The following is a 16,952-nucleotide window of genomic DNA, read 5'->3' as shown; positions in this document are numbered from 1 at the left end:
CCCAAACGTTTGAATGGCAGTGTTTCCAAAAGATTCAGCAGCACAACTGTTTTCAACATTATTAATAATAATAATAAAAAGACACAAGGAATGTAAATAATAAGAATGTTTCTTAAGCACCAAATCATGTGACACTAAAGACTAAAGTAATGACTCAATAATCAAATAGAAAACAGTTATTTTAAATGGTTAGAATATTTCAGTTTGTAGTTTTGCTTGAATAAATGCAGCCGTAGTTAGCATAAGAGACTTACTTTTGTTGTTTTACTTGTTACAAACGTATATAATATATGTGTGTATGAATGACCATAATAAGCATGTGACAAATATCCCCTTTGTCTGGGCTCTTGTTAAAGTTGCTTTTCCAGCATGCAGTAGGGGGAACTGGTGTGTTGGCAGTTCTACAGGCCAACAGAAGCCTTACCTTTTACTGATGCGATACTGAGCCGTCTCTAGCACACCAGTAATGGGGTTGGAGATAGTGGCTCGGCGCAGCTGTTGAGCCAACCGGCCAAGAGGACACAAGTTACACAGAAGCTGTAGTCTTATAGGCTGACCACATGAACTTGAGCGCAGGCCTTCTGACTCTATATGAGCCCTTGATTAAACTCTGGACTAATAACTTGAAATGAACCTTGAATAATGGAGGTTACAATACTCTAAGAAGTTTTATCATAATACAAATACTCCAAATATAGGAGGCTTTATATGCGTATTTATATGCTCTTCAAGTATTACCAAAGAAGTGAAAATGCCTGAATTTTGGTTTATGCTTTACAGTTGTCTTTCACTTTAAATTGGAACCTACTAAAATGGATAAAGCATCAAATAAAAGCAAGGGTTTTTGCAGATATACTCTATTCACAGGCATATTTGTCATTGTTACTGAATGTTTCAGATAACAGGAAGGTTACGCAGATAAAACGAGTTGTGATAGGCTGTCATGTGTTCTCATTATGGTAGCTGCCATTAAAGGTCAACCACCATTGTGTAGAAAAATCGCACATTACCACTGATATGACTGGTGTTTTTATCTCATTCGAGGGGACATCATTTTAAACATGTTTGTCAAAAGCATTATTATTATAGACGAAATTTTGTTACAGTGGAAAAAAATTATTGTACACCTTTAAATAATTTCCAGAATGAATGTATATGTAATGTAATGGTAAATGCTACTTCAAGTATATTTTGGTAACAGTTTACAATAAGGTCTCATTTGTTAATAGATACAACTTTTAATCTTAAAAATGTATTAAAGGGGTCCTGAATGGCATTTATTTATTTATTTATTCCGGGGGGGGGGGGGCATAAATTGCTCTGTTTGAAGGGGCGTGTCTGCTGTGTGACCTCTATTGGCTAACATCTTTGTATATGAAATAAGTATTACATTTGGAACTCCCTAAATTTTTTGTATTACTGCTGTCGAGATTAACTAATCGTGAAAAGTGTTGATTGTAGCATTATATTTAGATCTTCTCCCGTCATATGAAAGGTTGCAGTGATGCGCATTATAGCCGATGACAAACATGTCTATTGAGCACGAATGCAGTGATCTTGTCATTGCAACTCGATTTCTGCACTCTCACGAATGCTGTCATCATAACTAACAGTGCAAACACAATGTAAATAAGAGATTTAAGATGAAATAAGAGATTTCATTGTACAGTTTAGACAGCGTCAATATTATATCATTTAAAATGGGAGTTTTGGCGAGAGTTTAGAACTCAGTCACTGATAAACTCGCTGTGTGATTGACAGCTCCAGAGATTATAAAGGGTGGGTTATGTGATCGCTTTCTGTATACAATTTAATCACAAATGAAAAAACAGATTATTTAGATGCTACTAAGAGAAACCATGTGAAGTAGACAGTTTAATCACTGGCTTAATTTACTGATGCATAAACAGCATGATTTTAATGACTATGAGACAATAAAGAACTGTACATGAATCATAATATTTCAGAAATCACTGATCACAGATTAGGCATTAACACTGTTTGCAAAGCCAGCTGCGAAATTGCGACTGATTTACAAAAGAATCCATAGTGAAATAAATATCCATCCAACAAATAATGCTATTGAGATATTCACATAGTTGAAAATAAATAACCACTTTCCTAGCATTAGGATCCTTTGGAAGGTAATGCAATTTTTAGTCCAGCGATCCTGCATCTCTTTTCTCTTTCTCGTCTCACTAACGTGCCAGTGGGCGGGGCCAAAGATGCTACGATGTAGAAGTAGGCACTGATTTAATTCTGCAGATGCGGTCTTTCGATGCACTATTACTTCATAATATGACAAAATCCGTAACTTGTGGTTTGAGCTTGGTTTCAATAAAAAACTAATAAGGAAGATTTGAGATCTGAAACTTACAGGATGTTTTTAATAGTACAATGACCTCTTGCATGTCACAAGATCAAGAAAAATGGATGATTTCTCAATTCATGACCCCTTTAAATGTTTAAATTAGCATTAACTAAGTTGTATAAACGCTGTACAAGTATTGTTCATTGTTAGTTTAAATTAACTAATGTAGTTAACTAATGTTAACAAAAGAAACCTTACAGTAAAGTGTAACCAATATTTTTACACACACACACACATACATATTCTTGAACCGATGCGACTGGTTTTTATTTCTCTCAACAATGCAATTTTGTCCTGGTGTGATGTTTTTTCCAGAAAATGCAGTGCATGGCCAAAAGGAAGTGGACACCTGAACACCACATCCATATTCTTGATGAACATTTAATTTAAAAACAAATAAGGTAAACAGAAGTTCAACCCTACTTGCTTGATGCGCGAGAACAAACCTCATTGGTTTCCTCACATTAAGCAAGCATGTTTGAGCTTCCAATTACTGTCCAATTTTTTATGTGCTCTATGTATGTGCATTGATCAATGTTAATTTGTAAAGCAAAGGCTAAATTAAATCGGTTCATCATAAAAAGCGACTGTGTATCTTCAGAAGACTTGTATTTTCAATTCAAATAAATCCTTTATAATGTCTTTATGAACTTTTTGATGCATGAAAGTCTGGGTTGTGAGGACTTTCAATGGATGGACAAAATGATCAGAGAAGAATTCAAAATATCTTAATTTTTGTTCCTAAGATGAACAAAAGTCAACATGAGGTTGAGGTCAACGTGAGTAAATTATGACAGAATTAGAATTTTTGGGTGAAGGGACCATCACAGAAATGACTGGACTAGGGGTGGTGTTAATGGCATTTTGCCCATTAATAGTATACGTATATTTATAAACATTTTAATGTGTATAAAAGTTGAACTCACCCTCGGTTTGGCCAGTTCCTTGACCTTCTCCATTTCTTTTTCTGTTATAATTTCATGGTAACGAATGATACGTGGACGGTCCCATTCGTCCTCTTGTTTCACCGGGCCGAGCATGTAAAATGGATGTCTGTTATTGTTGTAGTAACGGCAGAACAAACGGCTCTGTCTGCGAGGAGTCTGTAAGGATGAGATTATGCATATATTATGTACATTTAATTTATATCTTGTGCAAGACAAATAAATTAGTTAGTGTTTCATGTTCTCTCACAGCAGGAGAAGTAAGTTTCAATGTGCTGAACCAGGCACTGCCATAGCAAAACCCATTTACTGACTCCCAAAAGCTGCATAGCAGAGCATGTGGGTGTTTTTAATGAGTTTTGTATGCAATATGCATTCAGCTGTGGTGAACTGAACAGACAAAAACAGATTTGTGCCATGGCCACATTACACACCATGGTTGTGCATAACTAATTAAAAGTCCTGTCTTTAGTAATTACTTACCTCAAATACAGAAACCACTATAAATAAACATACTAGGTTACAGCAACACAGTAAAAAACAGCTGAAACTGGCTGAAAGAGATGACTGGTCCCACTTTATATTAGGTGTCTTTAATTACTATGTACTTATGTAAAAAACATACAACATACATATTGCGTTCATGTTGTATTGCAAAACACTTACTGCTATTGAGGTGGGATATGGTTTTAAGGGTAAGGGGTAAGAGAAGTGTTATTACATGCAGTTTTTTTTTAAATAAGTGCAATATAAAACATGTATTTACACAATAAGTGCATTGTATTCAATTAATTATTTACATTTTATTACATAGCAGTTAAAGACACTTAATATAAAGGGAGTGTGACATATTAAATGACTGTCATCAGCTAATGCATCAGTGTTTCGTGCTCAACATGACATTCCAGTGAATATTTATATTAATGTAGCAGTTACAGTATATTAATAATCACCATTCTGAGTCCTTCTCCTCTACATAGCTTCTCATATTTCCTCTTCTCAGGGAGATATTCCATCTTCCCAACCTCCTTTTCTTGCTCTTTCTTGCTCTCTTCCTTGGGGCTCTGCTCCTTCTCAGCCTTATTCTGTTTGGCTAGCTGGTAGTCAAAATACTTCAGGTTCCCAAGTGCTCGCTGGTGCTCAGGATCTAGAGGGCAGAGATAAATGTTAAACATTTTGTAATAGTTTAGAAAACTGATAAATACCTCAAATGGCTCAGAAATAATATTTCCACTCGCAGATCATGATATGATATTCTGGTCTCCTTTCTTCAATGGCATGTGAAAAGTATGTGTAAATATTGCATTGTAGGCCACGTCCACATTAATCCTAAAAAATGATATTTTTCTCAACATTTTGGCCCTCACACTGAGACAGCATTTTTGTCCAGCAAAAACTGAGCTTTTTGAAGACGCTCTCCCAAGTAGATAAATTTGAAAACGCTTTCTGCAATAATATTTTTTCCGCGTTGTAGTGTGGACTATGGAAGCTTGTTTTCACCATAAGAATAAAAAAGGTAATTGCAACTTTTTCTCTCACAATTCACTTTTTTTCCTCTCAGAATTGTGAGATAAACAAACAATTGCGAGTTATAAAGTCCGAAATGTGAGATACAAACTTGCAGCTGTGAGAAATAAAGTCAGAATTGTGAGTTATAAACTCATTTCTCATTTGAGAGTTTATATCTTCTTATTCTGACTTTATTTCTCTTAACTGATTTTTCCCCCCTCAGAATTGTCAGATATAAACTCGGAATTGACAGAAAAAGGTCAGAATTGTGATATAAAACGTCACAATTACCTTTTTACTCCATAGCAGAAACAAGCTTCCATTGTGACATGTGACACATATTGTACCCATATTTACCTATGGTTGTATTGGCATTTACTGTCTAGTGTTGCTAAAGATAAATGGACGCACCACAGACTAGTGGTATATTTTTCTAAAAAAATTATCATGCCAGAAGAATATTATTATACATGTTCTCTCTGCACCATCTCAGTAAGATTTTAATCAGTTTTTACACATGCACAGCAATGTGATTTAAAACATATTCAGATGTTTCAGTGTGAGCAAGCAACTTCTGGAAATATCCTTAAGATCTTAAAGATCCTAGTGTGACCAGGGAGTGTTATGAAATGAAAACGCCATTTTCAAATACATCCAGATGAATGTGGACATAGCCATAGTCTTGTAGAGCAGACTAACCCACAGTGAGCAGTCTCTTGGTATATTCCAGAGCTCTCTCCAGCTCCCCCTGCTGGTAGACGGAGTAGCTGAGGTAGTCCAGCACGGTCGCAATGTCAACACTGGATTCTTCTCCTTCATCCAGTTGCTTGAGTGCCTGGACCATCCATAGCTCTGTGTGGTAGTAGTCTGCATCGGAGTAGGCGATTTTTCCTAGTTCAAAACAGTCCTCTACTGTCAGGGTGTTTTTAAATGGCAAGCCTGTAACACCTGCAAGAACACGTGCAATTGAGATGTCATACAAATGCGAAAAATCTGAAGTATAGTTGTAAAATATTTAGTCTGATCTTTCATGTAGGTCACACTCACCAGGCAGGTTTCCAGACGAGATGGTCTGTGTGTCCAGTTGATAGGTGTCCTGCAGTCGGAGGAGAGCTTTGGCTGCACCGTTCTGGTCTTCATCATTAGGGAAATACTGACGCTGTATGGTCAGGTTTGAGATAAAGCCTAGAAGAAAATGCGGTTATCTTTTCATAAGAAAAAATATATCTAGAAGAAGAACATTTGTTTTGTTTTTACAACTGCTAAGACACATTTCTCAATACTTAGGTCACGTTTTCTTTTTCAACTCCTCACACAGTTCTCCTAACTTTTAGCTTGGCACAGCAATAATTTCACATCTAAAATGCACTAAAACGAGCAAAACACTTCATACATGTCTCAAATCATTCTTTCATAACAATAGCAAAGGTTTTCAACAAACAAACACACTTTGTCACTCATAAAACAGTGACTTGAACACTAACAACAGGTAGCACTATACAGTGTTTTCTTTTGTACATTTTCTTTACAAAACAAGAATGACACTTTTTAGTGTTTATAATTCACTGCAGTCAATTTTACATAGTCTATATTTACATTAAAGTATAAAATATTCCTGAATTTTCCTTAAGTTTCTTTTGTATAGATGGTAATGTAGCTGAACACCTACACACCTGTTAGTCTTTCAGTTTCATCTAATAGCTTTGACAGCATATCATTTTTTAGATTTGGAATATATTTCTATGTGGCATTACTGAAGAAATGTAGAAAATTGCTGTTTTATTCAGTTTTGTATTATGTTAGGTTTTGAACTTAAGTAAACATTTTGTAAAGAGTATAAAACGTGCAAACTGGCCTGTAGGTACTTTATTAAAGGAGAACTCCGGTCAATTTTAACATTGAGCTCATTTTTTTGTAAATTTGGAGTGCTGTCAGTACAGAGAACAACGACAAAAATCGGTGTTGCCTACACCGTGTTATCCTCTTTTTAAAATTTGCACCCTGTTGACTTCAATGGGGCAAGTTTTAAACCTGCTTTTTAGCCTCTTAACATCCTTGATGTGTCATTACAAGTGCATAGCCATGTGAGTGATTCCTTCAGAGTGAACACGGGTGAATCTGACTGCAGTAGATGTGCAAGATATGAATAAAAATGATAAAATTTCAGCCAGCGCAAATACCTGTATTTACATCCTGTTTTCGGCTGAAGTCCACAGTAGTCGATTGTCGAGTTCACGCGCATAGGTTTAGTACGTACGATCATGCGCCCGAACTCGACAATCGACTACTGTGGACTTCAGCCGAAAACAGGATGTAAATACAGGTATTTGCGCTGGCTGAAATTTTATCATTTTTATTCATATCTTTCACATCTACTGCAGTCAGATTGACCCGCGTTCACTCCGAAGGAATCACTCACATGACCTGTGCACTTGTAATGACACATCAAGGATGTAAAGAGGCTAAAAGCAGGTTTAAAACTTGCCCCATTGAAGTCAACAGGGTGCAAATTTTAAAAAGAGGATAACTCGGTGTAGGCAACACCGATTTTTGTCGTTGTTCTCTGTATTGACAGCACTCCAAATTTACAAAAAAATAAGCTCAATGTTAAAATTGACCGGAGTTCTCCTTTAAGAAAATAATGTTATTTGAAAAGCGTTGAATGCATTTTGTGCCAAAGCAATGTTAAACGATCCACAGTTTAGCCCATACAGACTGCTCACTGTGTAAAGGGTTTTAAAAAAGTGACCTAAGAATTGAGAAATGGGTCCTGGCGATTGTAAAATGGACTGCATTTATATAGCGCTTTCAAAGACCTATGGCCACCAAAGCGCTTTACATTTAGCCTCACATTCACCCATTCACTCACTCATTCATACACCGACGGCGGTGTCAGCCATGCAAGGCGCCATCCAGCTCGTCGGGAGCAGCTGGGGTTAGGTGTCTTGCTCATGGACACCTCGACACTTGGTCAGGTGGAACCGGGGATTGAACCACCAACCTTCCAGTTTGTAGACAACCTACATGAACCACTGAGCCACTGCCGCCCCTATTGTAAAAAACTGTCATGGGTAAAATTACAGTGATACTGACCATCAGACATGTCCTTGAGCACTAGGTCTTCCACTTCAGCCCACTCTGTGTTTAGTCTCTTCATGAGTTTAAAGGCATTGACAGGGTGACCCAAAAACCCCTCTGGGTCCTGTGTGGCTGTGGATGTTAAAACATCAAGCTTCTCAGCCCACCTGACAACACACACACAGTGTCCGATTCAGAGTGGCTTTATTGTTAGACAACACAGATGAAATAAACTAAATAAACATTTAGATTAAGTAAGAATTAAGTAAGTAAGTAAGAATTAAATAGGAACTTATTTAAGGACAAGATAAGAGTACATAAACACACAGGACTACATGCGTGCAAAAGTGTGATGCATAATGCTATGATCACAATCCTAGATAAATATCTACTGCTTTACATAAAATATGCCTACTGTGAATATCTGCTCCACACTAAGAGTGATGTAAAATTGTGTAATATGATATCAGACACGGTTAATGGAGAAGGAGATGAACCACTTGTAGAAAAATGAATATGAGAAATCATAAAGCTTAATATGGCGATTGGCAACTATAGGAAAAGATGTCCCACCTTTCAATTAAAAATATCGATCATCTTATTGGCAAAAGCATCATCTAGTCGTTTCACTCAAGATCCCACACGTGCACTGACTGGATCAGAGTGAAAATACTGTTTAGATTTTAGCTAAGAAGATAAGTTTATTATATCATTAGAGGTGTAAATCATACGTTTTATCACTATGATCTGACACCCGATACCTCGAAACATAGCACAATACAATTATGATTTGATTAGACTCAGAGGCCTGCGGTTAAGATATAGATATTACGATATTATGTTCCTTTTAGGCACAACCAGATATTTTTATTTACTCACAACACAAATGCAACCAAAATAAAACAAGAAAATTGAACTCTCTAAAAAATTGCAAATCCTGTATCTCAATTGAGACATCCACAACAAAAAAGCTTTTTAAATAAAATAGAACAATAAATAATGAAAAAAGATGTGGCAAACAAGAGAGTGTCAAAATAAAGGTGCATCTTAAAAATCTACATTGATTTTTTTACGTGTCGCATTGATACATCAAATTGTTAGTTAGTAATTTGTTTGATGCATTGATCCATACTGATGTATCATTACAAATATACTAAATATTGTCAGATTTTATTGACATACATAATTGGAATCAATGGAATGTAATCTTAGCCAACCATTTTGAAGATTTCTGTCATGTCCCTTTCATAAATCTGTTACTGCCAATTCAAACTGATATGAGTTATACTTCTTGTTAAACTTATACTTGTTATATGGGTTGATACTGTTAATAGATATTACTCACTGTTTCACTTGCTCCAGTTTGCTTTCCTCTGCTTTGATATAGTCTTTCAGTGACGTCACCAGGTCTTTTTCTGTGAACAGCAGATCTGTCATGTGACCTGCAAACAAAGGTTAAACTGAGCATCAGTGATTAAGAGAATGACCTGTCTAGTTTTCCATACCTGTCAGTTGCATGGTAAATGTTTATGCACACATGGGTTTAAAGGAATTGGTTGCCTGTTAGAAACTGTAGGAGCATTTCAATCAAAAATGTATAAAAAGTTGATAAGGTTGCATACCGATGGAAGTGAAGAAGTCATTGTGAGCAGAGGAAGACTTTAGCAGAGAGATGAGTAAAATACAGCACACACTCATAACTCCCATCTTTATCCTGTTCCACACACGGCCTAAAAGAGAGAAAATGAGATTTACATTATAAACTGTTACATAGCTCTCTGAAATGCTTGATTCTGATTGGTCAATTGTGTCATTGAGTGGGAAAGCCCAATATTTTGTATAATGACTGCGAAATTATATTTGACTGTGGCAGGGTTATTATTGTTAACTAAAACTTAAACTAAGATAGAAAATGAAATAAAATGTAATATAACACTGCAGTTTTCTTTTTATAAGTAGAATATAGATTAATCCTTAGTAAAGTTATGGAAGTTTTTTAGTCAAGATGTATATGGATCCAATATACTGTTACACAGGTTTTCTTTCTCAACTGTTTACGTTTACTTAGACATCCAACAATGTTTACAAGGACATTTTGACATAATTTTGTGTGTATTTGTCCGTTCAAGCGCAAGACACGAAAGACAACTCAATTCAGTATTCATGCACTATACTGTATGTATAGCCTAGTATGTATATGTATAGCACAGAAAACAATGTGGAGTTCACTTTCATGTCTTCTTGCGCTTGAATGGTTAAAAACCACATTAAAATACGCACACAGGAATCGATAAGCGAAAGCGAAATTTTTCATTTTAAAACAAGTATCTAATTCTAGAATTGGAATTGTTTTCAATTCCCAACCCCAGTAAAGTGTAACGTTATATACTTCAGCTTGTAACTATCAATGACAGCAAACTGACAAAACTGCCATCTTGTATGCTTTCTGATTTTCTGCACTCTACACTGTTTTTGGAAATTCTGCTGAGTTTTCACCAAAATAATGTTATCTGGCTGGCTGACTAACACAGACAAGGTTTGGTCGAATTTGCATAAATGACTTGTTTCTTGACACAAGACAAACGAATCAATCAGTAATGTTTTGCATCATATGCCATCACGTTCCAGCAGAAGTGTGCGTTTATGAATTATTGGACATGTATAATTTTACCTCGTTACATTTGTCTCTCTTTTTTTGAAAGTTTTTTTAGTTCAAATATTTTGTAAAAAACTTTTGAAGAACCTTAAAAGAACAGCCTTGATAAAGTACTGTCTACTACACATTGAGCAAGCTATGTCATTGGGAGGGGAATGACATATGTCATGGGAATATGTCATTAACCAGAATATCTACCACATTTACAGCTCAAATAACAAATCCCTATGGAAGAAGGTGTGGAAGTGGAGTTGTTAATGCAAACCCCATGGCCTAGATGGGAACATTAAGTCTGAATGAAGAATCACAATTATTTATTTTCTTGTGCCAGTAAAGTCAAATATACACACAACATACCAGAAATAGAGAAAATCAGGAACTGACAAAGAAAATCTATTGAGCTCAACAAAATATTATCACAAAAAAAGGAAGTCTATAACCCATGTGTATGTTGCGGAAGCATTCATTAAATGGACAGTCCACCCAAAAATTAAAGTTCATGTCATTTGAAAGCTGTATGCACTTCTTTCTTCTGCAGAACATAAAGATATTGTAAAAAATGTTGGGAACCAAACAAAATTGACTTCATTGACTACATCTACCAATTTTGTCATTTACTCGCCCTCAAGTTGTTTCAAACCTGAATTTCTTTCTTCTGCTGAACACAAATGAAGATATTTTGAAGTATGTCGGTAACCAAACAGTATTTTTTTCTCCGTACTATGGAAGTCAATGGGGTCCATCAACTGTTTGGTTACCCATATTCTTCAAAATATGAACTGAAGAAAGAAATTCATACAGGGGTAAACACTTGAGGGTGAGTAAATGATGAGAAAACTATTCCTTTGATATACTACATTATATTAATTTTAATTTATATTAATGTCACCCCAAAAATGTGATGCCTTCTTTACCGCTGTTTTCGAATCTGTGCATGACAGCGTCATCTGTGTACGTCACATTCAAACGTACCCTTTGGTCAAAGTGGTATAGATGCGTTTAAATTAGGGCTGTCAACCGATTAATCGCGATTAATCGCATCCAAAAAAAAAGTTTGTTTTTACATAATATATGTGTGTGTACGGTGTATAATTATTTTCTATATATAAATACACACACATGCATGTATTTAAGAAATATTTGCATGTATATACTGTGTATATATATTTATATTATATATAATTTATATTATATATAAATATTTTATATATAAATAACACATTTTTCTTAAATATATATGCATGTGTGTGTATTTATATATAGAAAATAATTATACTCCATACACACACATATATTATGTAAACACAAACTTTTATTTTGTATGCGATTAATCGCGATTAATCGTTTGACAGCCCTAGTTTAAATGTTTTCATATCAACCAATTAAAATCAGCATACGCCACATATTTTACTACAATAACTCTTATTCGCATCAATTTGATCAAAGTATTGCATTTACATGAGATAAAGTTCAAATATTGCCTAAATCTCATTATAATGGTACATGGAAACTTAGACATTGTTTGGAGAGAAAAACACAGACATTTCTCAAAATATCTTTTTTTGTGTTGCACAGAAGAAAGGTTTGGGAAAAAACATCAAATGATGACAGAACTTTCATTTTTGGGTGAACTATCACTTTAATGAACTTCCCACAGCTGCTGAATGCATTTCAGCAGTGAGGCGTAAAAGAACTTGAGGCACGACGAGTTGTTCTGTGCCAGACAGATAGTCCACTCACAACACCCCGCTGGCACTGTGAAAGAGGACAGGGCTGCCAGCAGCTTGACAGGATTCAGTTAGCCTGTACCTTCAATTTATAAATAGGGCAGAACAACGAGCAGATTGCACAATCTTCTTCCTTCGCTGCCCTTTTTTTTGGAAAGCTGCTGCATTCACCATGTCTTAATATGTCTAAATATAGGCCTATGCATTTTATCCATCTTAAATAATAATGCAAGTTTTAGAATTAGTGCATCCCAAATCAAGTGCACAGACAATAGCATGCAAAGGAATCTAGATGGTTTCATTTCTCTGGTGGATTTTCCAAGTGTTCGTATTCGTATATGCGTGTTTGTTTGTTTGTTTTTGGTGGGGGAATAATTTGCATACAAACCCTTCTGTAACAGAGGAGGAGAGGAGGCAGTTCAGTTTAAGCAGAGATCATCAATGAAGATTGTTTTCCTACTTCAGATCAGCTGGTAGTTCTGGTTTTACTTACCCTGCCATGGAAAAAAAATCTCTACATATATTTTTTTTTATATAGGCTATATACTGATGGAAAGATGTGTATGATGGAAATATGGATTTTGTTGATTCTGATTTTATTGATTGGTAACAGCCCTTTAGTGTCTTATTTAGGGGTTCAAGCACGAAGTGCTGAAACCCTATTGTGATTATTTTTCTTCTGCCGTAAAACGCATCATGCAGCTCAAACCGTAAATGCTGGAGTCTTGAAACTTGGCCAAATGGTAGTCCTCAATTTGGGGAGAACCTATCAAAGTATGACCCCGATTGGTCAATAGGTGGCGCTACAGCAAGCAAAAGTATGAAATTGCTCATAACTCCTAGACAGTTTGTCCTAGACTCAAGTGTCTTATATCACTGTGATCCTTGGCTGAAGCCGGACATAACGTATATCTCAGATTTCGATTCCGGCAGCAAAAAATTTCTGCCATCTTGAATTTTGTCCAAAACCTACTTTTGCAAACTAGTCCTAGGTTTTTCACCGTATCGGAACCAAACCAGTGCAGAAATGTTCTCTGGAGTCTGACTATCAATAATTATCGAAAAAAAGTAGAAATTTCGATTCACGGTCGCTAAGGGGCGCCAAAACGTACGTTGTGGGAGGAGCCTATTTTACTAAAATGGCTATAACTCAAGAAGTAAATGAGATATCTTCACCAAATTCGGTACACATATGTAGGAGTTCAATTTGAGAAAATCATGACGATTGAATCAATTTGTTCATTAAATACTTGCTATTATGTTAAAAACCTACTTTTGCGAACTAGTCCAAGGTTTTTTGCCCAATCGGAACCAAACCAGTGCAGTACAATTCTCTGGAATCTCTAGATCAATAATTATATAAAAAAAGTTAAACTTTACCCTTTGGGTAGCTATAACAGGATCATTTAGAAACTGGGTATGGCAAAAAACACCCAAAAGCCTGTAAATCCTAAACGAAAACTCAGACAACTCACTAAATTGCCTTATGTGCTTAAAGGCCTTAAATGCTTGAACAACCGCTAAATGCTGCTTGCAGCTTTAATACTCTAATTGAATTTATAAATATAATTTAAGAATTTGGTTCATTTTTGTTGTAAAAAAGCTATTAATTTAGTTTTTATATATATACAGTGGGGAGAACAGGTATTTGATACACTGCCGATTTTGCAGGTTTTCCTACTTACAAAGCATGTAGAGGTCTGTAATTTTTATCATAGGTACACTCTTCAACTGTGAGAGACGGAATCTAAAACAAAAATCCAGAAAATCACCTATGATAAAAATTACAGACTTCTACATGCTTTGTAAGTGGGAAAACCTGCAAAATCGGCAGTGTATCAAATACTTGTTCTCCCCACAGTATATATATACTGTATAGACGCTCTGGCGAGAACCGTGATGTCATCGTCCAGATCAGTTCAGTTCTCATATAATGGTGTCAATGCAGGCAGATCAATGATATTGTTAAATATTAAATGTCCCCAACTAAGCAAGCCAAAAGCCAAAGGCGACAACTAACTTTTTTACTCGGACAAGTGAACTGATTTACGTCCGAATGAACACTTACATGCAAAAGACACAATTTTATTTCAGCAGTGAAGTACATTTAGTGTGTAGTACATTTAGTGTGTAGTACATATAGAGTGTAGTACAAGTATGTGAATTGGGATAAAGCCACTGTTGGATAACATGCCTCTTTTGAGTATTTGCTTTTTAGAAGTGATTTGAGATTTCATGCTGAATTATTTTTCACAAGAAATCTTGAAACAGATGATTTCAAAACCATTTTATGGGGGATAATTATTAGTTGTGTTTGCTTAGCTAAGGCATTTGAACAAAACCCAAACCTTACATATAACTCATAGCATCATGGCTAAGTTTTATACATGCAAACATCGCATTCATCAGTTTCAGTTTTTCCGTTAAATTAATATGATCTCTATTCACTTTTGGTTTGAACCATAATAGACACTGCAGCAGGTTATTTAAGAACAACGCATTGTGTTTTTTAGTAGGTTATACATACAATGGGTGTAAGGTTGGGTTGAGCAGCTCACATTGTCATTCTCATTTTACCTGTTTAAAAAGCCCCAAGAAAGAGAACACAGAACTAGAAACTAAAAGCTTTATCTGTCAGGTTGTGAGCGAGTAAGAATATAGGCTTAAAAGAAAGTCAGTTTAGAACTAGGAGTCCAAAGTTATTAACCAAAACAAGACAAAAAAGCTGTTCCTCAATAAAAAACTGTGCTGACCGTCGCTTGACCTGAACTTCACTTAACTTTCTGGCGTTAAAAATCTCAGAAAAGCTAAACAAAACTAAAAAAGGTTACTAATGCAATTCCCAGCAGTTTTCAAAAACTTGACCATCTGTTGGGGGCAAAAACAGCTGCTAAAACGAGCACTACAGGAATTTACACAAACACAAATAAGACCTGAAACCAGTAGCACACAAACCATTTTAGATTGTGAAAACAAGTGCCTGTTTAAAATGCATTATCCTGATTCAAAAAGACAAGAATGTAATCAGAACATACTTGCCTAAACTTTTGAGGAACTAGTGTTGACTTGTAGAGAAGGCTTGCCTAAAATCCTGCAGTGAATACACAAAAAAAGCAATAGCCTGGGGTCACGTCAGGGAAGCTTACAGAAGGTGGACACTCATAAGGATTACACCCCATGTAGTAAGGCCTTTTCCTAACAAAAATATTGTTTTCATTATTTACATTTTAAATTATTCTTTAAAATAAATTAAGATACATATACAATAAATTGTAGCAATTTAAATATAACAATTGATTAAAATATTTTTCTAATAAATCTATTTAGGAATTTCCTTTAAACAATTCAAATTTTCAAAATATCTGTGTTATTTTAATTTCTCTTTTTTATGACAATAGTACTATTGTTGAAGTATCTCAACTAAACTATTTTTCAATTTAAAACGATTAAATTTTGTCTTTACATTTGGATTATCAAACTGAACTGTATAGCTAACCATGCACAGTACTAAAAACGTTTTGCTCACATAAAATGTGGAGCTTCTTCATATAGTAACAGCTACATTATTAGTCAAAAATATTATGACTATCAATCTGACTTTTTAGGGTCAGATTTTAAGGGTCAATCACATAGAAATACATTTTCAGTGTGCATAACATTAACAAAAAGTGCCATGGTATTAATATAGGTACCATGATTTCATATACCATGATAATACAATGATATATGGTACCATGATACTTCAAGAGTCCTTTTCTGTAAGTGTACTTGTGCAAATAGAATGGTCTTCTCTACTCTACAAAAGTAGTTCAATTATTATAATAGTTCACAACGGACGGATGACTGTTATTATTTCCATGTTTTACAGTAACCGGGATATTTGTAAACTGATGTGGATTGAGTGCCACGTCCCTTCCCCTCCCCCAGTACATGACCCAAACACTGTAACTTTACTATACTAACTTCTCACTTCACTATACTTAACTAGTGCCTTTGGAAATGCGTCTTGTGTCTCTTTTTTACCGCTGTAAATGATCTTTGACTGTCTTTAGCATGTTCATATTTTCAGAGCAGATCTACAGAGGCAAACCTCTAATTATAACGCCAATGGATTATATTAATCTAAATATTATGCTGGTGCTATGTTCTAATAAATAAGTACACACTTGACTTTATTACCATTCATGTTGCAATCAGCTAAGTTATTGATTGTAGGAATCTCTACAGTAGGAGAGGGATGGTTGTGATTTTATGAAAGCATCGATTTATTAAATCAGAACGCAAGAGTTTTTTTCGTCACCTGATCAAACCTACGCAGCAAAATCCCCGGAAAAATAGATATAGTAAAATGTCTTGAGAACCGGCGTTTTAATAGCTAGAAATGGCAGCAAGTTACACTGAACGGGAAAACTATGGAAATATGCAGGGAAATTTCTAGAGTGTCTTTGAGCATGTGCCTATGATAGAGAGAATGCTTACTGAAGCGGTTATGTTTACTGAAGCATAATGAGCAGGTCAACTTACTGTTCCTCTCTGGAATGAGTCGATAAAACAAAATCGAAAAATGTTGTTTGGTTAGCTTCTTTCCCTCTCTCTTCAGCGGTTCGTTCGCAGCAGAAATGAGGAAAAATCTACAGAGGAAAAACGATTGAGCTGCAGCGCCTTCT

General features: G+C 35.4%; 1 protein-coding gene across 4 annotated transcripts in view; it reads right to left on the bottom strand.

The window, feature by feature from the left end:
* p4ha1a (prolyl 4-hydroxylase, alpha polypeptide I a) overlaps positions 1–16,952 on the bottom strand; it is a 23,055-nt gene extending 6,103 nt beyond the window's left edge. Inside the window, exons 1-10 of one of the 4 annotated variants that reach the window (XM_079851578.1) lie at positions 16,810–16,952; positions 15,325–15,376; positions 9,525–9,632; positions 9,248–9,344; positions 7,918–8,069; positions 5,872–6,009; positions 5,524–5,772; positions 4,269–4,462; positions 3,298–3,474; positions 425–495 (exon numbers count right to left, since the gene is read on the bottom strand). In XM_079851578.1, coding sequence (XP_079707704.1) covers positions 425–495; positions 3,298–3,474; positions 4,269–4,462; positions 5,524–5,772; positions 5,872–6,009; positions 7,918–8,069; positions 9,248–9,344; positions 9,525–9,609 — 1,163 coding nt within the window. In that variant the 5' untranslated portion in view covers positions 9,610–9,632; positions 15,325–15,376; positions 16,810–16,952. The remainder of the gene's footprint in view (positions 1–424; positions 496–3,297; positions 3,475–4,268; positions 4,463–5,523; positions 5,773–5,871; positions 6,010–7,917; positions 8,070–9,247; positions 9,345–9,524; positions 9,633–15,324; positions 15,377–16,809) is intronic. The other 3 variants (XM_079851580.1, XM_079851579.1, XM_079851581.1) reach the window with 3 other exon arrangements.

Source organism: Squalius cephalus (assembly GCF_949319135.1).
Source record: "Squalius cephalus genome assembly, chromosome: 19".
Classification (NCBI taxonomy): domain Eukaryota; kingdom Metazoa; phylum Chordata; class Actinopteri; order Cypriniformes; family Leuciscidae; genus Squalius; species Squalius cephalus.
This window is presented reverse-complemented; position numbering and strand designations above follow the sequence as displayed.